The sequence below is a fragment of the Pleurodeles waltl genome, chromosome 3_1 (assembly GCF_031143425.1).
Source record: "Pleurodeles waltl isolate 20211129_DDA chromosome 3_1, aPleWal1.hap1.20221129, whole genome shotgun sequence".
Taxonomy (NCBI): Eukaryota; Metazoa; Chordata; class Amphibia; order Caudata; family Salamandridae; genus Pleurodeles; species Pleurodeles waltl.
In genome coordinates, this window is record NC_090440.1 from 1,348,852,936 (window position 1) to 1,348,880,540 (window position 27,605).

Below are 27,605 nucleotides of genomic sequence, written 5' to 3' on the forward strand. Positions count from 1 at the left end.
GTTGGGCTTCATGCAAAACAATTTAGTAACACCAATTTAGAAAACATCTAGCTATTGTCTCTGTCAAAGAAGCAGTTAGTACTTAGAAAGAAAAAGCAAACAGACAATTACAATTTCATTGTAATATAGTTACCCTCCGTATTGGGTCAGCACTCAGGTTCGGTCTTCGTCCTCAGGACATCAGTTGATTCGCCATCAGCCAGGAATTCAGCAAGTCGGGTAAAGGGGCACTTCCCTCATAAGGAGGTAAAGTGTAAACAGGCAATATAAGGCAAGAATGGTTTTAAGGACCAAACAGCAAAGTCTCTATGCAGAGTGACAAAGTGTCTGGGTCATAGCAAATCGCATCAGCATCTCCCTAATTCTCTCTCTCCTATTCTCTCCTGTTCTGATCTACTTCATGGTGTTGAGGGGTTTTTATCCCATTTTTGTTGTACATTCCCCTAAAATTTGGTTGGATAAGGGGTTGCACCCCACTATCTCCCTCCAATAGAGTTCCGATTACTTCATCAAATTTGTCACCCCATAACAGTTCTCACGTATTTTATTGGTCCTAATGATTGACGTCTTTAGCGGGTGGAATGTCCGGTATGATTTCATACTCTCGTGGTCCTTCGCACATCTTCAGTCAGTGGCTCCATGGTCTGTACCGGTTCAGGCGACCTTGTACCTGCTAGTGGTCTACAGTGTTGCATTCAGCTAAAATGTTTCTACAAGCAAGTCGAATTTCATGAGAATGGATCTCCTACAGTTACATTCAGCTTCTAGTTTAGAGAAAAACAAGAGTTCATGTCCTTCAGCAAATCAGCACACTGCACGTTAGAAAAACACATTTAATATGAAAACCAGGCAGCTAGGCCTCAACTCATGCTAAATAAGGCCTAAAATGTTTTATTAGCAAAACTTCAGCATATAGGCTTTTATTATTAGTGCAAAATTATATTTATCATAATACTTCAACATTATTAGCCAATTTCGTTAGTCATTGTATATGGTGGCAGCCACTCCGAGTGGGCACATTTCAAGCGCATGTTTTAGCTAAACATATTATTAAATTTTCTATGCGGCATTATTATACATTAGTTCATAATCATTTTACATTAATATTGATTATATAAGCTACGCTCTCTCAGATCTTTCAAGGAGCAGCATTTTAGTCTGATAAATCGAACATTGAAGAGAGATTTGCCTAGGATCCCACAATTTGGTTGAAGAAAGGAAGCCAGGATTGATCCCAGGTTTTTTGGTATTACATTGTGCAGTTCAGCCACTAAATGGGTGTCCCTCCCTCTCCCCCCCATCTCCTCTCTCCTCTCTCCTCTCTTCCCCTCTCCTCTCTTCCTCTCTCCTCTCTCCTCTCTTCTCCTCTCCTCCTCTCTCCTCTCTCCTCTCTCCTCTCTCCTCTCTCCTCTCTCCTCTCTCCTCTCTCCTCTCTCCTCTCTCCTCTCTCCTCTCTCCTCTCTCTTCTTTCTCTTTCTCTTTTTCTCCCTTTCCCTCTCCCCCCTCCCCTTCTCTCCCTCTCCCCCTTTCTCTCTCTCTGTCTCTCTCTCTCCTCTCTCTCTACTTGTCCTGATGCATGGGGCGAGTTCATGCATGGCAGTCAGAAGCCACCTGACAGCTTAGTTAGTTTTGAGCTAGTGCCAGGCACGAGCCTTTAATGGCTTGCCCACCTCTCCTATTCAGTCCACCTTCTCCCAGGTCTCCTCTCCCTTCGTGTCTCCTCATGTTTCTCTCTATCCCTCCTCCATTTCCTCTTTGGTAATATTCTAAGGTAGTGGTTTTGTTAAGCTCCAGACATGTAATTTGGTAAGATGAGCTTTATTAAATACCACCAACCCACAGCAGATGCAAACACTTCCAACCCTCACCAACTGTCAAGACTCTCACCTCCCCAGTGACCTCACCTGGAACCTAGATGACATGTAAGTTCCAGGCTATGCCCAACATTCCTAGATAACCACAACACATCCCCTTTACATACATTGAAAATATTTCACAGAAACAGAGAAGGAAAAACAATTAAAGAATAAACAGGATAAATAAATAATAACATAATGTAACTGTGTGGTGACGACCAACAGTACCCGCAATGCACAAAGGCATATAATATCGTAAGTTACAAATTATCAAGGAACATAATCACTCAACCACAATGGTCTTGAGCGAAGTCTGAAAGGAGCCTTGATGCATGGTGTTGCCTTAGACCCGCTCAAGGAAGGATCTTCTCTTAGATCAGGGCTTAAGTCAGGGAATCTACCACCCGGTTATTCCATTTCACTATTCTAGACATGCTCCACACGTCTCCATTATTAGGTACAACCACATTCTTCCTAACTTCCTTAATGCAGAAAGGACCTTTGAATCTTGACTTGCCCTTGGTTCTAAACCCAGGATCCTTCAGCAACACCATGTCACCAACCTTCCATTTGACACTGGAAACACCATGTTTGTAATCATACCGCAATTTGTACTTACATTGGTAACCCCTTCTACGATCAGACGCTCTACTAAGTTTCTCTTGATCAAGATCCCCTAGATCAAACTTATTCCTAAACCAAGCAGGAGACATTTTGGTACATCCCGATCTACCTCTCATATATTCAAAAGGGGCGATACCAGTGATACTATTGGGAGTATTACAATATGCCCACCACTGGTCTCTCAGAAGATCCGCCAGGGAAGCTCTGGTTTCGATTGCTTCTTGGACACAGGATTTTACCATCCTGTTCATACGTTCAGCAAGACCATTGGCCTGAGGTAAATACAATGCGGTTTTCAGGTGCACAACGGCTAAGGAATCCAAAAACAACTTCATTTCCTGAGAAGTTAACTGTACACCGTTATCTGTGATTAAATGACTAGGTACACCCTCCCGAGAGAATTCTTCCTTTAAAAACTCAATCACAGTTCTAGTGTCCACAGAATTCACACATTTAGTTACCACCTACTTCGAGGTGTAATCCACTATGAGCATGACATAACGCTCATTTGCAGGTAGGAGATGGAAAGGACCCATAAAGTCAAGTCCTAATTTCACCCATGGTTTCTCTGGAACTGCAACTGGGGAAAGTGGAGATTTCACTACAACTTTGTTTTTATCATTGCGTGCACAGGTCAAACAATCCTTCACCACTGCTTCTACATCCCGATCTAAACCTGGCCACCAGTATACTGTTCTTAACCTTGATTTAGTCATATTCCTGCCTAAATGACCCTCATGAGCCAAATTGATAATTTTACTCCTCAGACTAGAAGGAGGTATGGATTTTGTACCACGGAATAATTCACCACCACTTAGAGACAGTTCATCTCTAACATTCCAGTACCCCTTTAAAGAATCGGAAACGTCCTTATATTCTGGCCAACCTTTCACTACGAGCTCTGCAAGATCATGTCTGTCTGAATCCTGAATAGATGCAGTCTTCCAATCATCTTCACTTACGGCCAACTCCCTCACCCAGTTGACTTCTATCTCGTTTTCAGACTCCTCATCACCACCAACCGATGTTCGGGACAGGAAATCTGCCACAATATTCTTTGGCCCAGGCACATATTCAACAGTAAAATTATATTCCATTAATCCTTCAACCCACCTTTTTATCCTGGGCGTCAATTCTTCCCCTTTCTTAGAAGAAAATATTTGAACAAGGGGCCTGTGGTCTGTTCTCACTACAAAAGGTAAACCCCACAAATAAAATCTGAAGTGCTTAACTGCCCACATGCACGCAAGTGCTTCTCTTTCTATAACGGAATACTGTTGTTCAGCTCCTTTGAGGGATCGGGACGCAAAGGCAATTACTTTCTCCTCCTGGTTAACCCTTTGGATCAATACCGCTCCCAGTCCCTTAATACTGGCATCTGTGTACAAGAAGGTTTTGGCATGTATATCGAAATGTCCTAAAGTGGGCATCTTCCCAATACAATCTTCCACAAAAGTGAAGGCAGCTGTACACTCATCTGTCCAAACAAATTCACACCCTTTCTTTAGGAGAGATCTCAGGGGTTGGGTCACACTCGAAAAATTGTCAATAAACTTAGAATAATACTCTGCTAGACCTAGAAAGGATCTTACCCCATCTTTATCACCGGGTTGAGGTGCCCTGACAATGGAATCAACCAATTCTAACTTGGGCTTGATTCCCTCACTAGATATAGTATGGCCCAAGTAAGTTACCGAAAAGACTCTAAACTTGCACTTCTCCCTCTTTACAGTCAGACCAGAACGGGCCAGCTTACTCAACACCTCTCTAAGAACTTTGTCGTGTTCTTCCACAGTACTGCCATGAACTAAGATATCATCTTGGAAAAATAAGACTCCAGAGACTTTCCCTAAAATCTTCTTCATGATTCGTTGGAAACATGCAGCCGCAGAGGCCAATCCAAAGGGCATCCTTAAAAATTGGTAGGCTCCCACTGGCGTCACAAATGATGTGAGATGTCTAGAATCGGGATGCAAAAGAATTTGGTGATAGGCTGAGGATAGATCTAACACACTAAACACCTTCGAACCACCCAAACCCGACAATTCTTCAGAAATGTTGGGTAAGGGTTGGCGATCTACCCATATATGCCTGTTGAGGTCTCTAAGGTCCACACACATACGGATCTGCCTCCCCTTGTCTTTAGGTGCCAGAACAACGGGAGCCAACCACTCAGACGATTCTATCTCTTCAATTACACCAGCGCACAGAAGCTTATTCAACTCTGCTCTGAGTGGTTCTAACATCAACTTAGGGACTCTTCTCACCTTATGCACAGAAGGAACAGCACCTTTCTTCAGGATAATTTTGTGTTCGAAATTAGTTAAACATCCCAATTTGTCATTAAATACTTGAGGGAACTCCTTAAGGATCTCAAGATTATCATCTCCGTCATTCACCACCATAACCTGACACTTAGAGTTGGGGTCTAACTTAATTCCCATGTCACGCTGGTGACGCCAACCTAGCAGGTTATTTCCACGCCTCGCTACATAAACTTTCCCCACAGTGGTTTTGTTCTGAAATTGAATCTTCATGACCTTATACCCAATTACTTCAATCTTAGTGCCACCATAACTAACAGGATTGATATCAGGCTTAATTAAAGAATGAAAATCCTCCCCAAATATCGCTCGCCAATTCTTGTCCCCCACCATAGTGTAAGGCGATCCTGAGTCTGCTAAAACTGTAACTATTCTGCTATCAAGCTCAATAGCACACTCAGGCATGACAACTGGCCCAGTATCGACAACTTCACCATTGTTCTCAATATGGTTGATATCAGGTTCAATATACAAAATCATCTTGCTTATATTATCAGTTATAGAATCTATGCCACATTTGTCACTATTGCAGACCCTAGCATAGTGGCCTTTTTTCCACATTTTCTACATAGAGAGTTTCGTGCAAAACAATTTGAGCTGTTCGCTGTGTGACCAGAGTTGCCACAGCGATAACAACGCTGATGTTTGGCTTCTCTCCTCTTCTCCAGAGTGGGTACAGGTGCTTTGCTGTCGTTGCTGACCTTCGAAACCTCTTCACGAATCTGAGGTGCCTGTACCATGCATAACTTGTCTTCTTCATGGTCATTCATCTCCTTGATCCAATTGCTGGTACTTTCCATTCCTTCCACAATTGCAATAGCTTCTTTCAAATCTGGGTTCTTCGTTAACAACTTTTCTTGAACCCTCTTATTGTTTGTACAGCGGACTAATTGATCACGAATGAGAGAATCCGTGATATCACCAAAGTCACATGTGCGTGCTAACGTGCGTAAAGCAGCTACAAAGTTTCCTACACTCTCTGATTTGCCTTGGAATCTTGCAAAAAATTTGTGTCTTTCCAAAACCACATTGAGCTTTGATTCAAAATGTGCAGCTAAAATTGCTACTGACATTTCATAAATATCCCTGGGTTCCCCCTCCGCCCCTCCTACTGGAAGAGTTTCAAGACTATCATAAATGTTCCTGCCCTCAATTCCCAAATTATGCAATAGAACAGCCTGTTTCCTAGCTGGAGAGAATTTCTCCCCCCCAATTGCTACAAGGTAGGAGTCAAAAAGGTTCTTCCAACGTTTCCAAGGAAGAATAGAGTCCCCTTTGTCTGATAAAAAGGGGGGCGGTTGAGACATCGTGGGAGAAGCCATAAAGAGTTTGGAATTTAAGTCTTAGAACAGGTGAACAGGTGAAGGTACAGGCAATAGAAGTAAATGGACACCAGCAGAGGTAAAGGTGCGCATTTAAATGTATTCACCGCAATCTGAAAAGCTTAAGATAAAACAGCAACCCTGTATTCAAATGTAGTAACGGCCACAAGGCAAAATAAAACAAACGTCTTACAGTTTGAAGTATTTAGACTTCACATTGAACACTCCGTAATTGAGTCATACGTGTATAGAACAAAAGTACAGTGAGCAGTCTAGTGTTCAGCCGAAATGAGCGAAACAAGCGAAACTTCACACCGAAATCCCGTAATTGACCATAACCGGCGTGGAAACACCATGCAAATTGCGGTCTAGTGTTCTGTACTCACACGCGCGTCATACTTCCAGAGCAAGGAGACGCGTTGCTATGGTTGCGCGTGCCGCTCCTCGCGAACAGGAAGAATTGTTGAAAGACGCACTCTCGTGCACAGTGAAAACTCCCCGCGTGCGGAGAGAAACCGTTGAAAGGCTCGCGCTGAGAGACAGGGAGCCGAAAATAGGTGGAATTTGGAAAAATAAATAAATAAATAACAACAATGACTTTGGAGATAGCGCAGCGCGTCTCCCGCTGCGTTGGAGGTTCCGATTTTCCAACACCTCACCGCACAAGGCTCCAACGCGTCAATCACCACCAGGAAGCCGCCCAATTACATCTGCTGCAAGTGTAAGAGGAGCAGGGTCAGTGCTGCCAGGATTTTACTGTCTTCAGGATCAGGATCTCCAAGCCAGGCACCCTCGATCAGCCGATCTCGAACAGAGCAGAAAAACAGATGCCAACAGGAAGAAGATGCGTGGGTTCCGAGTTGGTGGTGACTCCTTGTCGCCAGTGTTAAGCTCCAGACATGTAATTTGGTAAGATGAGCTTTATTAAATACCACCAACCCACAGCAGATGCAAACACTTCCAACCCTCACCAACTGTCAAGACTCTCACCTCCCCAGTGACCTCACCTGGAACCTAGATGACATGTAAGTTCCAGGCTATGCCCAACATTCCTAGATAACCACAACAGGTTTACTTTTAAGGAACCTCCCTACAGTCTGTGTCCCAGGGTTCCACGGTTGCCAGGAGCTCGGAGTTCTGTTACTATCTGCTGCCTGTCTATGGCTGCTGTTCTTTGTTGTGGCCTCTACCTAAAAAAAAACTACAGCAGCCGTACTAGTTACTAGTTGGTACCTGAGTTTCCTCTTCCTTAGTCACTCCTCCTCCTCCTCCTGTGTCTCCTCCCACTCAGGCTCTCCTCACTCATCACTCCTTCACACCTTCTCTTTCTCTTCTTCGACTCTCTTGCTCCTACTGCATCTCCTGTGTGCGAGGCTTTCTTGACACCCCCTCCCCACGCGTTTTCCCCCATAGACACCTGTCGTCCTTTGTCATGCACTCGCTATCCCCTCCCTCCTCTTCCCATTTCTTCCACCTGTTCCTGTGTACCATATTCTTTAGTCTTTTCTCATGCCTTCCTTCTCTTTCTCTTCCAGTTACACATCATTATGCTGGTCAGAAGGTGCTGCTGGCAGTTCCATGTCCTAGATCCCGCTGTGGGAGTCCGATGCTTCCCGGGTGTGTGCCACCAGAGAGGCCGAGCCATGGACCATGGTAATGATTGAAGCGAGGCCTGTGATCCAGCCCCTGAGGCTGTCTGGCCAGAGGCCTTTGCCTTTCACATCCCGGCATGTGTGGATTGGTTCTCCCCATGCTGACTGTGTCCTTCTTTCTGTTTCAGAGCCAGGCAAGATGTCCGTGCAAAAGAGGGGTCAGTGTGGCCTGACCTCCACCCTCCCAGGAACCTTTTTCTCTCTCAGGTAGGTGATCACGTCTCCATAAGCATGATGTTGCCCAAATGCACTCATTTTGTCTCTGAAATCTTTATAGTTAAGCGTATATATGTCCTGCCTCCCACCCTTACATAAAGAATACTATATGTCCTGCCTCCCACCCGTACATAAAGAACCCATGATGTATCCAGGTTCTAGAGAACATCTCATCAGTAAAGGCATGTACAGTTGTTTAATAATCCAAAACGCTTTGGTCTGTTTTCCAATTCCTTTATTTGAAGTCTTCTTCATAAAAGCTAACACCTCTGTTTCCTTTCAACTCCAGCTCTTATCTAACTGCCTCCACATTCCATCCAGTCATAACATTTTCTCTTATCTCACACATTCTCTCCTACCTCACTACATTCTTCCCATCTAAACACTAATCAACATTTCATGTAATAGTAACACATCCCCCCCCCCCTTATATATTGAAAAAAAAATGACAAAGGCAAGATCTAAAGATACATAACCTTAGGACAATCTACTTCACAATATAATCTTGTAAGTATAATGGTGGGTTGATAATTCTACCTTGTTTACTCTTTTATAGGTTTCTTCCTCATATCATGTCCAGTACATTCCTTTGTAGCATCAGCAATCCTCACATGTGGAACTTCCCTCTCCAATTTCATTCCTAATCTCCTTCCTAGTTGTGGCTTGATCCTCAATGCCTTGTGCAGCATCTAACCAATAATAATTTTTTGTTGAATCCTTACCCAGAACTATCGATCCCGGTTTGCATTTTGCAAATCGGCTCATGTGCCGAACCTGTCCATCACTCAACTAGGCAGAATTCTTGTAAACCTCAACAACTGTTCTTGGTTCAGAATATTTACTTTCTCCTTTCTTAACTCTACTTGGTAATTTGACACAAACTATTTCACCCTTCTTCAAACTAATTTGCTTAGCTCCCTTCTTACAGTCCACATACTTTTATAGTTCCCTTGCACTTTTTGAATCTTCCTTCTCACTTCAGAGGGAGACCATTTTTTCAGTCTAGAATTATTTGCCACCCTTGATTGTCTTTCATAAATGGTATTCTTCCCCTCATTATGGTAAATGGACTGTATCCAGTCACCGTCGGGGTAGTTCTATACATCCAAATCACTTTTTTGTACACTGAATTTTCAATTCACATTTTTATATTTAGCTAGTTGGAACAAGTCTTTAATAACCCGATTAAATCTCTATACTTCTCTATTCCCACTAGGATGATAAACAGAAAAAAGTTTGTGTTCAATGCCGTTCCTTTTGGGGGAAAAAAAAAACCCCTCAATTTCCTCACTTTTGATTTGGACCCCATTGTCTGTAAAAAAAAAAAAAAAAAAATAGGTAGTCCCTCCCTCTGGAAAAGGTCATCCAAAAACAACAAGATATTTCCTGGATTGGCCTTACTGACAAATTTAACTTCTGGACATTTTTAAAAATAATCTATAGCCACTATTATTTTCGACTCTTCATGTTCCTCAACAATTGGGCCCATATCAACGCCAATAACTTCCCACGCCATCTTAGGACATGGAACTGGTTGTAACATCGGTTTCAGAGGATCTAGTGATTTATCTGCATTTTAACATAAATCACAATCCCTTATAACTCTCTCAATTTCTATATCCATACCTGGCCACCAGTAATTCTCCTTGATCTTCTGTTTAGTTTTAACAATACCCAAATGTCCCTCATGTCATATTTTAATAATGGTATCTCCCAACTTTTTTGGTGGTAGGACCCTGTCTCCCCTTACCACCTTGTCATGAATTACTGAAAATTCACCTTCAATAAGGGTTTATGATAACACCTTACTTTAACATTGAAACCCCACAAAACGTTTCTAAAGTGTTCTAAACCCCACACTACTGCTCGAGCTTCTTTCTCTATGACTGAATATCTTTCGTCAGTAGGCGATAATGCCCTGGAGGCAAAAGCTATGGTGACTTCTTCATTCTTGCCATTCTTTTGACTCAAAACTGCACCAATACCCTTATTACTTGCATCAGTAATCGGTATGGAAATGAGTTTCGGATCAAAGCCAGATAATGTTTTTCCCAAACAAATCTCCTGCTTAATTTCTTCAAAATCCTTTTGTAGAGTATCTGACCAAACAAATTTAAGTTTTTCCTACAATAATTGCCTCATATTAAATGTATTTTTTGAGAAATTCCTGACACATTTAGCATAAAATTCCGCTAGACCAAGGAATGATCTCAACTCATCCTTATTACTAGGTGCTGGTGAATCTTTAATGACCCGCAAGGATGATGGACAGAGTGTTGAAACTTTTCAAACACTCACCCCCAGTCACAGATCTGGGTTTAATCCATCGTTCTTTTGCTCACCATGCCACCCCAGTTTGGACCTGCCATATGCAAATCAGTCTTGACCCTGTTCCCAATGGGAACAGTCCAGCCCTAACTGCCAAGCCAGATCCTCGCTGGACTGGAAACAAGCATCCTAGGACCGGTTTCAGGGTATCACCCTTCATCAGCTATGCTAGCATGAGTCCAGTGCACAGTGAGCAAGGGACCCACATCTGGGCATACCTTTCCCACCTAGGGCAACTTTAGCAACACAAAAGGATGATGGACAGAGTGTTGCAACTTTTCAAACACTCACCCCCAGTTACAGATCTGGGTTTAATACATTGCTCTTTTGCTCACCATGCCACCCCAGTACATCTTTAATAGCAGTTACCAATTCTTGTTTTGGTTTAATGCCTCCTGCCATAATTTCATGCCGTAGGTAATTCAATTGTTGTATACCAAATTTGCATTTTGAAAACTCAGTACCTCTCAAAATACTTAAAACCTCATCTAATCTGGTATCATGTTGTTCCTTATTCTTCCCCATCATTAAAATGTCATCCTGAAAGAAAATGACTCCCTCTGTGTTCTTGAATAGTTTATATATTAATTTCTGGAAAACTGCTGCAGCAGAGGCAAGCCCAAAAGACATACTGACATATCGATAACACCCTTGAGGAGTCAAAAATGCAGTTAAGTTTTTACTATCTTCATGTAGCTTAATTTGGAGGTATGCAGATGATAAGTCTACGGACGTAAACCACTTCATGTCCTTTGTCATGGCAAGCATTTCGTTTATTTTCGGAAAGGGAAATGTTTCCACCACAATGTTGCTATTCAATTCTCTCAAGTCAATGCACAAACTAATTTTACCATTAGCCTTACGTACATCCACTAATGGAGAAATCCATTCAGGTGCATCAACTTCTTCAATTATTATACCCTTTTTTAAGAGATTCTCAAGTTCTTTCAACCTCCTTTCTTATCACCCAAGGTATGTTTCCGGATTTATGTATTTTTAGTTGAGCATTTTCCTTTAATACGATTTTATGTGAGTAATTCTTAAGAGTGCCAATCTCTCCGGAAAACACTTCTGGGAACCTATTTTTAAGATGAACACCACTCCCTTCATTGTCACACACAACTTTTACTTGTTCTTCACTATTAGGATCTAAGACAATGTTCAGTTCTCTCTGATCCAACCATCCTAGGGCCGCTGGTCCTTCTTCAGCAATATACAATTTGCCTAATGTTCTTCTGCCTTTAAATTAAAAAACTACCTTCCTGAAGCCAATCATGGGTATAGATTCTTCTGTGAAACTCTCAGGAGTAACAGCTGAAGGACAAAAGGCTGCTCCCAGAACATTTATGAATTTTTGTTCCGACAACTTCTTATTGATTATTGTGAATGGAGAACCAGGATCAGCAACAATCAAAATTTCCACTCCTCCCAAACAAATTTTACAAACAGGTTTGTTTCTTGATTGCACATTCAGGTGTTTGGCACAAAAGTCTTCCTCCAGTTTTAACCTTCCAATTCCCTCACTTCCAATAGAGCTAAGAGTGCTATCAATACACAAAACACATTCCTGCCCCTTTGAGTCATTGCTTGTTTCAGATCCTGACTCTGAGTTGGATTCATTGTTGATTATGGACACCTTCCTACCTCTTCTGCAAACTTTAGCAAAATGTTCCTTAACTCCACAAACTGCACACATTTTATTATGAGCAGGGCATGTTTTGTTATATGCTAGATGTTCCTTACTCCCACACCTATAACATCTCTTGTCAGTCATGCCTTTTTCTGTATGTTGCTTTTCATGTTTATATGTGTCATTACGTTTCTTGTACCTTACTCTACTAACAATGTCATTCTGTGATTCTTTTTTTTTTTATCAACTATAATAGCCATGGCACACTTATTCGATATTTCAGCCTTCTTGACTAAAGCAATAACTTCTTCTAGTTGAGACTCACCATGAACCCATAACCTTTCTTGGATATGGTTATTATTTACATGCATTATAATCTGGTCTTGTATCAATTCATCATGTAACAAACCAAACCTACAAGTTATTGCTAATTTTCTAAGATCAGAAACGCATTCTTCTATCGATGGTGTTTTTTCTTGTTTCCTATTTAAAAAAATTTAAAATATCAATGGCAATACAGACAGACGTGGAATAATATCTGTCTAAATCTTCCAATGCATGTGAAAAAACATTTGGGTCACCATCCTGTTGAACTTTCTTCTCAATAGAATTATACACCTTAAGACCCTGTGGTCCAAGACAATGTAACAGAATTTTCTTATTCCTAATTTGAGTTAATTCTTCATCTTCTATAGTCTCCAAGTAGTTTAGAAAGTATTTTTTCCATTCATGCCATTTAATTTGCAGTTCTCCTGCAGCACACAGTTTGATGAGAAGTGAGTCCTATAAGATTTTCCTTTAAGTTCCAGAACGTACAACCCCCAATATGGCCGACTAGTACATCCAGATTTGAGGATCAGTTACCGCACTAGTGTCTCAGCCAGAAGTATCCGAGATTATAATAAGTACTTGTGTGCAGTAGATCCAAGGAACACTTTAGGGGTGACAGCTCACACACAGGCACCTTAATCAGGTAAGCCCAGCCTTTGTTCAATGCGCAATCGTTTTACGCGATATCGTGCACGAGCCACTAATCCCAGGCTTGGCTCGCGTGCAACGTTCTGTTCTGACTCGCACGAGCGTCGCTCAAATGAAAACCCTCTCTTTCTTTTTTTTTTTTTCAAGTTGTAGGTTGCTCGATCACACACAAGCCTGTAACTGCAGATTCGCCTCGTGTGCAAAGTTCTGCGGTAGTGGCGCGGGCGTCGCTTAAATAATAGCGTTAAGCCAAGACATTGGTAGTGCGATTAGCAACAGAATGCGCTACGATAACACAGTGCTTGCTAATAAAAGTTACCTAGGATAAACCAGCAGGCTTACATAGTTAGTTACAGGGTGTTGGCGCAGCATGTACTCCCAACGTTATTTAACCTTGAACAGTAAGCCGTCACCATTAATGTCTTTGTCTCGGTTTGTTACTCCACTCGTCGCCAAAATTCTTGTTGAATAATCAAAAACGATTCGGTCTGTTTTCCAATTCCTTTATTTGAAGTCTTCTTCATAAAAGCCAACACCTCTGTTTCCTTTCAACTCCAGCTCTCATCTAACTGACCCCACATTCCATCCAGTCATAACATTCTCTCTTACTTCACACATTCTTTCCTACCTCACTACATTCTTCCCATCCAAATATTATTCAACATTTCATGTAATACGGTTTGTATAGGTGTAGTACTGTTTGGTGTTGTCAGAGGCTAAAGACCAGGTGCACCTAAGTTTGTTCACATATGGCTAAACGTTTGTCTGTTGTCCTAGATAGGCTCTCCAAGGAGGTCATATAGGTCGTTCAGCTATGAAGAAAGGTTTGTTTCATGTTGCATGGAAGTTTCCCACTCAAACTCCACCTCCACCCTCAAGGGCTTACATTTGTCTTTGCCCGTGGACAGAGATTTCTACAAGAGAAAACCTACCTGTACCACCACCAATTGTGGATTACACATTGGGATGAAAATGATGTGTCTGTTTTGGTCTAAATAGAAAAGTTGTGACATTTGTACTCTTGCTTTGCATTTAGTCAGTCCCAGTTGGGGCATTTTGTGGAGCCAGGACTTTTGTGGCTTCTGGGATGGTGGCCTCTGTTCCACACCAGGCCTTCGTGGTTACTTTGGGTAGTCGTCAACCCTGTCCGTGCATCTGTAGCTTCTAAGTTAGAGGCTGTTGTCCTGATAGTAAAGGTGCACCAGCAGAGGAAGAAAAGGTGCACCCTTGGTGTATCCTTATCGTCATGCGTTCTCCAGTATTTGGAAATATCCCAAAGACTTGTTGGGGCGATATAAAACACCAAAAAACAGATCACTAGAATACAGGCAAGTCTTTCTGGTTCCAAAGAGTTCCTAGCCTTTAAAGATAATTGTTACAGTCGTCACTACATTTGAATTCCAAAGAAATGTAGAATCTTGCCTGAATGCTAAAGATTCTTCGGTGGCACAGGATGCGTTTGCCCTAATGTGTCCCTACCTCTGGAAATGGCTGCTTGCCCTTTGGGCTCCACCATGTTTGTGAGGCTGCTAATTTAGTAGCTTTAGATTTTAATGGGACGAGAAGTTCTATAGCAGCGTTTTCAGATGATAACCCTGGAGGGAAGAGCGTGATATGTCCTCAGTATCATATTCTTATTAGCGTAACACAAAATGATTAAGACCCCCTGTAGAATGTGGGGTCCGAGTTTCCAAGATTTTAAAGATATTTATTGGCCTTGGGGTGAATATGGGGCCCCTGATGGTTATGGGGCCTCCTGAATGGCGGGTGCACCCCTGAACTGCTGGAGCTGCAGAGGCCTTCGTTACCCCACTGCACATCCTATCTTGTGTTATCTCCTGTCCTGTTGTTTTGGGCCCCCAGGTCATGCCAGCCCCATTATTACTCACCTCTATTCGCTGTAGCCACACCTGAAGCAGAGATTTCAGTGCTTAATTTGTGTTGGTTCTTGTTTCCGGCCGGGGCTTATTCTTCTGCCTCAAGCATTTGCTTCGAGCAAAAGACACATATGGGAAACACGGAGAAAGGGAAAAACAAAAAAGCGCCATAAAGAGAGAAAGTAGAAAGCTGCAAGAGTGAGCTGAAGGGGCAGGGAGTGGCTTTATTTTGATTGAAGAGTTACGAGATGGCTTCAGGATTACGCCGCCTCAGTATTCTGTGTTCACACATTTAATTGCAGCAGCCCCGTGTTTAAGAGGAGGGCTTTGCACATCGCCACCTTTTTCTTTACAAATTAGGCACTGAGAGATCTAATTTGAAGTTATGACTTTAGGCCATTTCCGACTGAATTTTGTCTTATTTTCCATGGAAGGGAAGTTGCCCACTGGGCACGTTCAAGGAATATGTAATTGCTGCATTATTTGGTCAGAAGATGCCCAACCTTATTCCAGAGACACTGCACAAATAGTGACATTTTTCTAGCCAAAGAAGGGGTCCCCTTGCACAGCCGTTGTTCTGTACATCTGTACCAGTAGTTCATCCATGTGTGTGGTTTTCTAAGGCAATGTAGTCTTCTCATTTTAACATTGCTTGTTTTGTTTTCTTTAAGTAGGAGTAATTGGCTGAAAAGAAAATTTGTAAGATTTAGAGCAAACAGTCATGAAGAAAAGTGAAATAGAAGCAGAATATGACATTGGATCTTAGCGGTGGAATTTAATCTCCTGAATTCATTGAAAGAAAATGTTTAATTTTATTTTTGTCTGAACCACTTGCTGTCATTATAGCTTGCGTAAGCATAAAGTTGAATATGTACTTGTGTGGCAAATAGGTTTTTGCCATGCTCTCAATAAACCGCCCATTTTAACTGCTGGGCAAAGGATGATAAGGGAGGTCGAAAGTATATTAAACTCTCTGACCATCTCAGTAGCTTAAACCTTAAACAACATGTATTCTCACCAACCGACATCAAAGATCACATGTTTGACCAAGTTTAGTCCATTAATCTATCCCTGTCCAACCTTACTGTATCCCCATGTGTATGGTCCGACCATTATCTTATTAAATGTTCATTAACTGTGTTGACTCTCTCCAAACCGCCGACCCATCCTGGAATCTTTTCCCTGAGCTGGTCGCAGGTCGACATGAACTCCTTCTGTGACTCCCTGACAATCAATTTACCTGATATTAACCATAACATTGACCTTAATGAAAAGACCATCACCGACTGGCTAACGATAGCTAGTAACATCTATGCCCCACCACGCAAAACAAAACGGGCTAGAGGACACAACGCATCTAAATGGTTTATGGATGATTTAAAACTAGCCAAGCTTGAACTGCTCTTGCTGAATACAAATGGAGGAACAATTACTTCTCTAATTGGAAGGATAGCTACAAAAAGTATCTTAAGGAATATAAATTGTGCATTCTGCAATCCAAATCCGCCTTCTTTACAAATAAAATGATCTCTTCCTCAAACCAATCCAAGGAGATTTTTAGAAATGTATCCGAACTCACTTATCCCAATAGACTCCCACTCTTAGAATCTTTGCGACATACTCAACACTTACTTTGTCGGTGAAATAATTTTTTTTGAAGATAACATCCCAACTACCTCACTTTCTAATGAGATTACTCCAGAAGACAGGAACCCTTCTTACCTAGTTCCCCTTCCCTGTTGTCAGCAAGGAATGCTTCACAGTCTTCCTGATCCAAGTAAAATCGGACTCACCTAATAATACTTGATAGTTCATCATTAATAAGAACCCCAAGACTTTTTACTGACTTCTTATGGCACAGGTGGGCTCTCATCTCAGGAGAGCCAGAATGATGCATTTCAGTAATCAACCTTTCTCTTGGTAATAACAAGCTTGGTTTTGTCTGACTTTAATTTGAGATGGTTGCTGTTCATTCATTCAGTCACGGGTGAAGTGCATTGTGTTTTGGAATTTTTTCTTTGACTCAGGAGAATCGTCAATACTAAAAATTCTCACCACATCTCTTCAACTTGGGGGGCGGGCCCCCCTAAGAGGGCCTCAAGTGATCCCAGCGAGGACGCCAGGCTCTGGCCAAAAGAAATATTATGCAGATAAATGTGCTTTGTTTTAAGCAGAAAACAATTTGTTGCATTTTTGAAAAGGTAACCTAACACCTGCAATGCTTAAACAAGTCTAGACATCTTTACACATTGCCATCTTAACAGAATAATTGTGAAAAATTCTAGGGGGGGGGCTCCGCTTTATTTTTTTGCCTCGGGACAGCATTAGGAAGTTTGAAAACCACTGGTCTAAATGGACTTTGGGTGAATTAAACAAGGACAAGCAGACTGATTGAGATTGATCTTTTAAAAAGCAAATAATCCAGTCAAGTGCTGGGCCCTGCAACCAGGTGGCCTCAACAAGGTCCACCAGGAGATTATGGCAGACCATGTCAAGGGCCTACGAGCGGTTGAAGAGCACCAGTGTCTAGATAGAGCCCCTGTTACACACTCTGAGCATGTCATCGGTCACTGAGAGAATGACTGCTTCTGAGGAATAGGCATAGTGGAAACCTGCCTGGGAAGGATCTAAGAATTTTGACTACTCCCAAAAAACAAACAAAAAAAAAAAAGGTTTTGTGCCACAGCTCTGTGATCAGCTCTACCTTCCTCCAGCGCCGAGAAACCAACTGATGTATGTGCAGGTAATAAATTCCGTAATATAACATAGCATAACAGTGAACAATTTCCATGTAGTGAGACCCCATCAAAACTCATTAGCATATATAAACCAGAGATAGTGATCTCCTATATCCCAGATCCCTTTACATTTTAAAAGTATCTAGTAACAGTGTTAGTGTGCGCGAGTACAACATTGGAGCCTGAAATACTTTTCTAAAATTATACTAGAACAAAAGTTACACAATAATTCTTTCTGTGCATTACTTGTTTCTTCTGTTGAATTGCTCTTTATAAAACAGTTTGTAATAGCCACTCTTTATTGTGTGATCACTTAGCTTGTGCAAAATAAACTTTAGACAAGAGCAAGTGACTACAGCAGTCTTTTCCATCGGCGGGACCACACATAACCAACTCACTAATGCATCAGTTTGTAAAAAGAATTGTGCTGAAAAATTAATACAAATGAGCAATGGATCATCTGGGACGAGGCTCTCTACTATTTAATATATCCTGTTTCTTTTTCCATTTCGCATGGTGGAGCAGTCTTTTCTTTAGCATGTACCAAGCGGGTCAGAGATATTTGAGAAGTTGAGTATAAGTAGTCTATAATATCCAGCAATGCCAGAGTCAGCACAGATTTACTTTTTTGATAGTGGGTGCAACCAGTTTAAGGGCCGTCAGGGCTCTTCTTTAGGGTCCCATAAGTCTGTTGCCTCAAGTATAACCCAGCACACATTTTTGGCTTCTCAATGGGACAAGTTACTTAGAGAATACTGAAGACATTTTTGCTATGGTCTGAGCTGAATATTGCAAAGCTGTCCGAATTTGCAACAAATATTTCTAGTATTTCCTTTGTCTATCAACCTTTTTAAAGATGGCCGGTGAACCATGTACCTGTACTCTTCTCTCGTTTACTTATGAATTGAGCTTTTCTTAATCATTCAGTCAGATCATTGACTCTGGGCATTATGTATGAAGCAAAAAGGGGCATTTTATTTATTTTTTCAATAATCAATCCAAAACCCGATTGATCCTTAGTTTTGATACTTTTCCAATCTGTGAGCCCAAGGCACTTGCGGAGGGTTAAATTCTGTCCATATGTGCCATCTTGTCTACTTTTCATTATATTATAGATATTCAAGCTTTAGGAATCCTGTATAGACTTTATAGCATGTTCAAACAGGATAATATACACAGGCTGCAAGAAGACAGATTTCCACATTTTTTATTAAGTTGATCATACCTTGTGTATTAATCTTCAATAAGAAGGCTTTGTCGAGCAGGGCCAAAACATGTTTTGGATCCTGGTAAGGATACAAGTCATTGGTGACCCAGATCTAATGGGAGTGATGCAATCTTCCACTCCACACCTCACCCACTATCAGCCATACATGATAAGATCTTAGTGGGAAGGGGAATGGGATAAAAGAGAGAACAGACACCTGAGACCGCCACCACTCACTCGTCACTCTGCTGGGCACTGATGTCAAGGTGGATACTAAAGACAAGTAATGGAGCTTGAATAGTCCGTCATTTAAGCAGAAAATCTTTTCCTAACAGCAAGTGTGTGAGTGTGTGTGTGTGTGTGTATGTATGTTTGTGTGTGTATGCGTGTGTGTGTGTGTGTGTGTGTGTGTGTGTGTGTGTGTATATATATATATATATGTGTGTGTGTGTGTGTGTGTGTATATATATATATATGTTCGGTGGCATGTGTAGCTGCAGAAAAACATGCTGTGCATTATCCTGCCATCTAGTGTTGGGCTCGGAGTGTTACAAGTTGTTTTTCTTCGAAGAAGTCTTTTTGAGTCACAAGACTGAGGGACTCCTCCCTTTCGGCTCCATTGCGCATGGGCGTCGACTCCATCTTAGATTGTTTTCTTTCCGCCATCGGGTTCGGACGTGTTCCTCTTCGCTCCGTATTTCGAATCGGGAAAGTTAGCTAAATATCGAAAAATCAACAGTACTGTTCTTGTTCGGTACCGGGTTAGTGTTATTGCATCGGCACCGATCGCAGAAGCGCTCCGGCGGCCCTTCGGGGCTTCCACTCTTCAGCGGGGCCTGGTCGGCCCGACCACATCCATCGTCAAAGACTAATGGACCGGATCCCTTTCCGCTTCTGTCTGAAGTGCCACTCGAAGTATCCTTATACAGACCAACACCTGGTCTGTAATCTGTGTTTATCACCAGAACACAGGGAGGATACTTGTGAGGCTTGTCAAGCGTTTCGATCTAAAAAGACCCTACGTGATCGACGAGCGAGAAGACTGCAAATGGCGTCGACACCGAGAGAACAACTCAACGTCGAAGAGGAGGAAAGAATTTCAATCCAGGGGACGGACTCTGACGAATCCGAAAGTGAGCGACCCCCGACGATGCAGAAAACAGTGAGTAAAACCGCCCCGTCCAAAACTCACACAAAGATCGTTAAGGCCAAGGGGACGCCACCCCCAGCAGGCCATGGCTTAACCCATTGAAAAGAAGGTGACCAAACATCGGCACAGAAAAAGGCCATAGATTTGCCGAAGACTTCAGACTCCGGTCGAGATTCCGGCACCGAACGATCTCGACACCGAGAGTTCGACTCACCCAATGTGAGAAAAATAAAGTTGGAACCGAAAAAGACTTTATCGGAAACATCAGTACCGAAAAAAGCGGCTTCGGAGCCAGAAGAGCAAGGATTTTCCAGCCAAATGCATGAAAGACACAGATTTGAGCAGGAAATAAGTATGGATGAACCAGACCATACGCAAAGGAGATTGCATATCCAGAAAGAGACTAGAAAAACACAAACTCTTCCTCCAATTAAAACCAAAAAAAAACTGGCATCTCAGGAGACAGAAATGCAGCCGAAGGCGAAGGTGGCCAGAGAAAAAACCCCACCACCAAGGTTTTCTCCACAACCTTCCCCACTACACACCTAACAGCGGTCTCCGGTGGGAACACCTCCAATGCAGTCACCTACGCATACAGGGATGACACAGGATGATCCTGATGCATGGGACTTATATGATGCACCAGTATCCGATAACAGTCCGAATTGTTACCCAACAAAGCCGTCACTTCCAGAGGACAGTACTGCATATACGCAGGAACTATCCAGGGCAGCTACGTTCCACAATGTAGCAATGCATTCTGAGCCAATAGAGGATGATTTCCTTTTCAACACCTTGGCATCCACCCACGCTTCCTACCAGAGTCTGCCAATGCTCCCCGGTATGCTCAAACATGCAAAACAGGTATTCCAGGAGCCAGTTAAAGGAAGGGCTATCACGCCTAGGGTGGAGAAGAAGTACACGCCTCCCCCAACGGATCCTATGTTTATAACACAGCAACTTACACCGGACTCAGTAGTTGTAGGAGCAGCAAGAAAGAGGGCAAACTCTTAATCGTCAGGAGACGCTCCACCGCCTGACAAAGAGAGTAGAAAGTTTGACGCAGCGGGCAAACAAGTGGCAGCACAGGCAGCCAATCAATGGCGGATCGCTAATTCGCAAGCCCTACTTGCTCTCTACGATAGGGCACACTGGGACGAGATGCAACACATTATACAACACTTGCCCAAAGAACACCAGAAACGTGCCTAGCAGGTTGTGGAAGAAGGACATGCCATATCCAACTACCAAATAAGGTCCGCATTAGACTCGGCAGACACAGCAGCACGAACGGTCAACACTGCTGTAACCATTCGCAGGCATGCATGGTTAAGAAGCTCTGGATTCAAGCCAGGAATCCAACAAGCAGTCTTGAACATGCCTTTTAACCAAGAACAATTGTTTGGGCCGGAAGTGGACACAGCAATTGAAAAGTTATAGAAAGACACAGACACGGTCAAAGCCATGGGCGCGCGCTCTACTCCCCACAGGGCAGAGGCACATTTAGAAAGCCACAATTTAGAGGGGGGTTTCAAATGCAAACACCAGAGCCTTCCACCTCACAAACCAGACCCACCTATCGGGCACAATACCAGAGGGGAGGGTTTCGTGGCTCATATAGAGGAGGACAATTCCCAAGAGGAAGGGGAAAGTTCCAGACACCTAAAACAAGCCAAACCAAACAGTGACTCCAATGTCACAAAACCCCAACACTTAACACCAGTGGGGGGGGAGACTTACCACATACTATCAGAACTGGACACCCATTACCACAGACGCATGGGTCCTAGCCATTATCCAACATGGTTATTGCATAGAATTCACAAATTTCCCGCCAAATGTGCTCCCAAGGGCACACAATATGTCCAAACAACACTTAGACCTATTACAAATAGAGGTCTAAGCACTATTACAAAAACAAGCAATAGAGTTTGTACCCAACCATCAGAAAGGAACAGGCGTCTACTCACTATATTTCCTAATTTCAAAGAAGGATAAAACATTAAGACCTATCTTAGACCTCAGAACACTGAATCTCTTCATCAAATCAGACCACTTCCACATGGTAACACTTCAAGACGTGGCTCCCTTACCAAAAAAGGAGGACTACATGTCAACATTGGATCTCAAGGATGTGTACTTTCACATACCCATCCATCCTTCTCACAGAAAATACTTAAAGTTTGTGATACACGGCGTACACTATCAATTCAAAGTGTTACAGTTCGGGATATCAACAGCCCCAAGGGTATTCACAAAATACCTTGCAGTAGTAGCCGTTCACATAAGGAGACAGCACATGCACGTATTCCCATACTTAGACGACTGGCTAATAAAAACCAACACTCAACAACAGTGTCTTCTTCACATGCAATACGTTATAGAAACTCTACACAAACTAGGGTTCTCTATAAATTACCAGAAATCACATCTGCTACCATCCCAAATACAACAATACTTGGGAGCAACACTCCACACACAAAAAGCAATTGCCACTCCAAGTCCACAAAGGGTCCAAGCGTTCCAAAATATAACATCAAGCATACAGTCAAACCAACACTACCCAGTAAGGTTTGTAATGAAACTTATAGGCATGATGTCTTCATGCATAGCCATTGTCCCAAATGCAAGATTACACATGCGGCCCTTACAACAGTGCCTAGCAAAACAATGGACACAAGCACAGGGTCAACTCCAAGATCTAGTGTTGATAGACCGCCAGAAACACTTCTCGCTTCAATGGTGGAACCCTATAAATTGAAACCAAGGGTGGCCATTCCAAGACCCAGTGCCTCACGATGTGATCACAACAGATGCTTCCATGATGGGGTGGGGAGCACACCTCAACAAGCACCGCATACAGGGTAAATGGGACAATCAACAAAAACAACTTCACATAAATCATTTGGAACTGCTAGCAGTTTTTCTAGCATTAAAAGCCCACAACACACATTCTTGTCAAGACAGACAATATGACAACAATGTACTATCTCAACAAACCGGGGGGGACACACTCGTCACAACTGTGTCTCTTAGCACAAAGAATTTGGCATTGGGCAATTCACAACAACATTCGCCTAATAGCACAATACATACCAGGCATTCAGAATCAGTTAGCCGACAATCTCAGTCAAGATCAACAGCAAATTCACGAATGGGAAATACATCCACAGATCCTACAGGATCACTTCCACCGCTGGGGGACACCAAACGTAGATCTATTCGCAACAAAAGAAAACACAAAATGCCAAAACTTCGCATCCAGGTATCCACACCCTCAGTCCAACGGCAATGCTCTATGGATCAGCTGGTCAGAGATATTTGCTTACGCTGTTCCCCCTCTCCCGCCCATTACTTATCTGGTCAACAAACTAAGTCAAAACAAACTCAAACTTATTCTCATAGCTCCAACCTGGACTCGCCAACTGTGGTACCCAACACTGTTGGACTTATCAGTAGTACCCCACATCAAACTACCAAACAGACCAGATCTGTTAACACAACACAAACAACAGATCAGACACCTGAATCCAGCATCGCTCAATCTACCAATCTGGCTCCTGAAGTCTTAGAATTCGGACATTTAAATCTTCCACAAGAGTGTATGGAGGTCATTAAACAAGCGAGAAAACCTACTACGAGACATTATTATGCAAACAAATGGAAATGATTCGCTTGCTACTGCCACACTAATCAAATTCAACCACTTCATGCCTCCACATAGGACATTGTAAGCTATTTATTACACCTATAAAAGTCTAATGTAGCATTTTCTTCCTTTAAAATCCAACGCACTGCAATATCTGTCTATCTGAAGATTACACATACAAGATCACTTTTTAGAATCCCAGTCATTAAAGCATTTATGGAAGGACTAAAAAGAATCATACCCCCAAGGGTGCCACCAGTACCTTCGTGGAACCTTAATATTGTACTAACACGACTCATGGGCCTACCATTCGAACCCATGCATTCTTGTCAAATTCAATATCTTACTTGGAAAGTAGCCTTTCTAATAGCTATCACATCACTTAGAAGAGTGAGTGAAATACAAGCATTTACTATTCAAGAACCCTTTAAACAAATACATAAACATAAAGTGGTTCTCCGTACAAATCCAAAATTCTTACCAAAGGTCATATCACCATTCCATCTAAACCAAACATAGACCTATTCACAACAAAAGAAAACGCAAAATGCCAAAACTTCGCATCCCGGTACCCACACCCTCAGTCCAAGGGCAATGCTCTATGGCAGTGGTTCCCAACCTGTGGGCCGGCGACCCCTGGGGGTCCGCGAAGCCTCCTCAGGGGGTCCGCGGCTGCTTAAAACATTTAATAATATTAGGTCCCAGCTATCAGTAATGACTCCTTGGGGGTCCCCGTGTTCCAATAATGATTCAGTGGGGTCCCCGGGCTCCAGTATTGATAAAATGGGGGTCCACAGAAGTCAAAAGGTTGGGAACCACTGCTCTATGGATCAGCTGGTTAGGTATATTTGCTTATGCTTTTCCCCCTCTCCCACTCATTCCTTATCTGGTCAACAAACTAAGTCAAAACAAACTCAAACTTATTCTCATAGCTCTAACCTGGGCTCGCCAACCGTGGTACACAACACTGTTGGACTTATCAGTAGTACCCCACATTAAACTACCAAACAGACCAGATCTGTTGACACAACACAAACAACAGATAGGACACCCAAATCAAGCATCACTCAATCTAGCAATCTGGCTCCTGAAGTCTTAGAATTCGGACATTTAAACCTTTCAAAAGAGTGTATGGAGGTCATTAAACAAGCGAGAAAACCTACAAGACATTGTTACGCAAACAAATGGAAAAGATTTCTTACTGTCAGACTAATCAAATTAAGCCACTAGATGCCTCCACACAAGACATTGTAAGTTATTTATTACACTTACAAAAGTCTAATCTAGCTTTCTCTTTCATTAAAATCCATCTCACTGCAATATCTGCCTATCTGCAGATTACACATACAACATCGCTTTTTAGAATCCCAGTTATTAAAGCATTTATGGAAGGACTAAAAAGAATCATACCCCCAAGGACACCACCAGTACCTTTGTGGAACCTTAATATTGTATTAACACGACTCATGGGACCACCGTTTGTACCCATGCATTCTTGTGAAATACAATTTCTGACTTGGAAAGTAGCCTTTCTAATAGCCATCACATCACTTAGAAGAGTGAGTGAAATACAAGCATTTACTATTCAAGAACCCTTTATACAAATACATAAACATAAAGTGGTTCTCCGTACAAATCCAAAATTCTTACAAAGGTCATATCACCATTCCATCTAAACCAAACTGTGGAACTCCCAGTGTTCTTTCCACAACCAGACTCAGTAGCTGAAAGGGCCTGGCATACATTAGACATAAAAAGAGCACTAATGTATTACATTGACAGAACAAAACAATTTCGTAAAACAAAACAATTGTTCGTAGTTTTCCAAAAACCTCATGCAGGTAACCCTAAATCCAAACAAGGCTTTGCCAGATGGATAGTTAAATGCATTCAGACATGTTACCTTAAAGCTAAAAGAGAATTACCCATTACACCAAGGGCACATTCCACTAGAAAGAAAGGCTCCACAATGGCTTTTGTTGGAAATATACCAATGACAGAAATTTGTAAGGCAGCCACCTGGTCTACGCCTCATACATTTACTAAGCATTACTGTGTAGATGTGTTAGCAGCACAACAAGCCACAGTAGGACAGGCTGTATTAAGAACATTATTTCAGACCACTTCAACTCCTACACGCTAACCACCGCTTTTGGGGAGATTACTGCTTTGTAGTCCATGCACAGCATGTGTATCAGCAGCTACACATGCCATTGAATGGAAACTGTCACTTAGCCAGTGTACATCTGTTCGTGGCATGAGACGCTGCAGATTCACATGCGCTCTCCCACCTCCCTGGGAGCCTGTAGCCGTTTTCAGTTGCAAGAAAATTGTAAATATGTAAATAAATATTATTTTAATACACACTATGTACATACATTACTACTCCATTGCATGGGCACCTCTAGTATACTCACAACTCCTACCTCGCCCTTTGCGGGGAAAACAATCTAAGATGGAGTCGACGCCCATGCGCAATGGAGCTGAAAGGGAGGAGTCACTCAGTCCTGTGCCTCGAAAAGACTTCTTTGAAGAAAAACAACTTGTAACACTCCGAGTCCAACACTAGATGGCAGGAACAGTGCACAGCATGTGAATCTGCAGCGTCTCATGCCACGAACAGATGTACACTGGGTAAGTGACATTTTCCATATATATATATATATATATATATATATATATATATATATATATTTATAGTGAGAGAGAGGTGTGTGTGTGTGTGTGTGTATATATATATATATATATATATTCACTGAAAAAAGCAAAGGTTACAGGGAAGTTATAGTTAGGTTCTGAATTACTTGTACAAAACCATTGAAATTTAGCCGTTACAGTCACAATCCTTTTAAGTAACTATAACCAGTGCCCTAAGGTAATTATAACTCACGCCCCTGCCATGCACAGGTTTTTCTTCAAAAATTTGACTGCTGTTGTTTCATTTATACTTTTAAGGATGTTCTAGAAGTTCTCATGACTGCTGTAATATCTGGGGTAATTAACAGTGCATGGTGAGGGCATGAGCTATAGTTACCTTGGAGGTCTTTTAAGGAACTAGAACTCACGCTCTAACTATAACTGCTAAATTTCTATGGTTTTGTATGAGTAAATTCGGAACCTATCTATAACATCCTTGTAACCTTTGGTTTTACAGTGAATTTTATTACTACACATTAATCTAGCCACCACCGCACACAGCCTTTGCACAGGCCCTGCGGGCAACCCCTATAATAACCCAGCATGGCCCCTTTCCCCAGGCCGATCTTGGTCCTTGGGACCCTAGCCCCAGAGCGTGGCCATATTATTTTTTTTGGGGGGGGAGAGGGGCCACGTGGCCCCCCTCCCCAGGACTGACCTTGGCCCTGGAGTCCCCAGGGCCCAGCCATGTGACCTGTCACAATGTTGGGGACTTTGGGGGGAGCATGAAGGCCCCCACGGTCCCTGCTGGCTCCCTGCGTCCTGTGGAATCCAGCATTCCTGTCTCAGAGAGAGAGAGAGCTGCTAAACATGCAGCTCCTTCTCTGTGAGAGCAGTTTTCTTGGCCCCTTTTCCTTTTTTTTCACATTTAATAGTGGGACTCGGCTGAAGCAGAGTCCCAAGATTGATGCCAACAGTTCCTGGTTTGAAGTGTTGACATCTAATCAGAGCTGTGCATTTGGCGTGCACAAGCTCTTAATCTTCGTGTAGTCGTTGCGGCCAGAGATAATACAGTTTGTTTTCCCTTTAATATCTCAAGAACTACTGAACGGATTTACACCAAATAAGCGAAAGCACAATCTGTGGAATGAAAGCTAGCTTTCTGCCAAATTTGGTGTAATTCCGTCCAGAGGTTTGGGCTGTAGTCGTATCTAAAGGTTCTATAGTAAGTAACATTAAAAAAAATACAACTTTTTTTTTTTTTTTTTTTTTACCACCCCCACTCCTTTTCTTGGCCCCGGCTTGACAGATCACCCTGGAGCTTTCCGAGCACAACAAGAATCACCGGGACACTTTTTGGGGGAAAATATTGTGAAGATTTGTCAAACTATGCCAAAGATATAGTCAAGTCAAAAAA

At 42.4% G+C, this 27,605-nt stretch overlaps 1 protein-coding gene across 1 annotated transcript in view; it reads left to right on the top strand.

Annotated features, from left to right (window-relative positions):
- The window catches only part of NLRX1 (NLR family member X1), a 94,749-nt gene that overhangs the window by 12,502 nt on the left and 54,642 nt on the right, over positions 1-27,605 (top strand). The window contains exons 2-3 of the mRNA XM_069224834.1: positions 7,662-7,779; positions 7,907-7,985. Of these exons, the coding sequence (XP_069080935.1) occupies positions 7,674-7,779; positions 7,907-7,985 (185 nt within the window). The 5' untranslated portion in view covers positions 7,662-7,673. The remainder of the gene's footprint in view (positions 1-7,661; positions 7,780-7,906; positions 7,986-27,605) is intronic.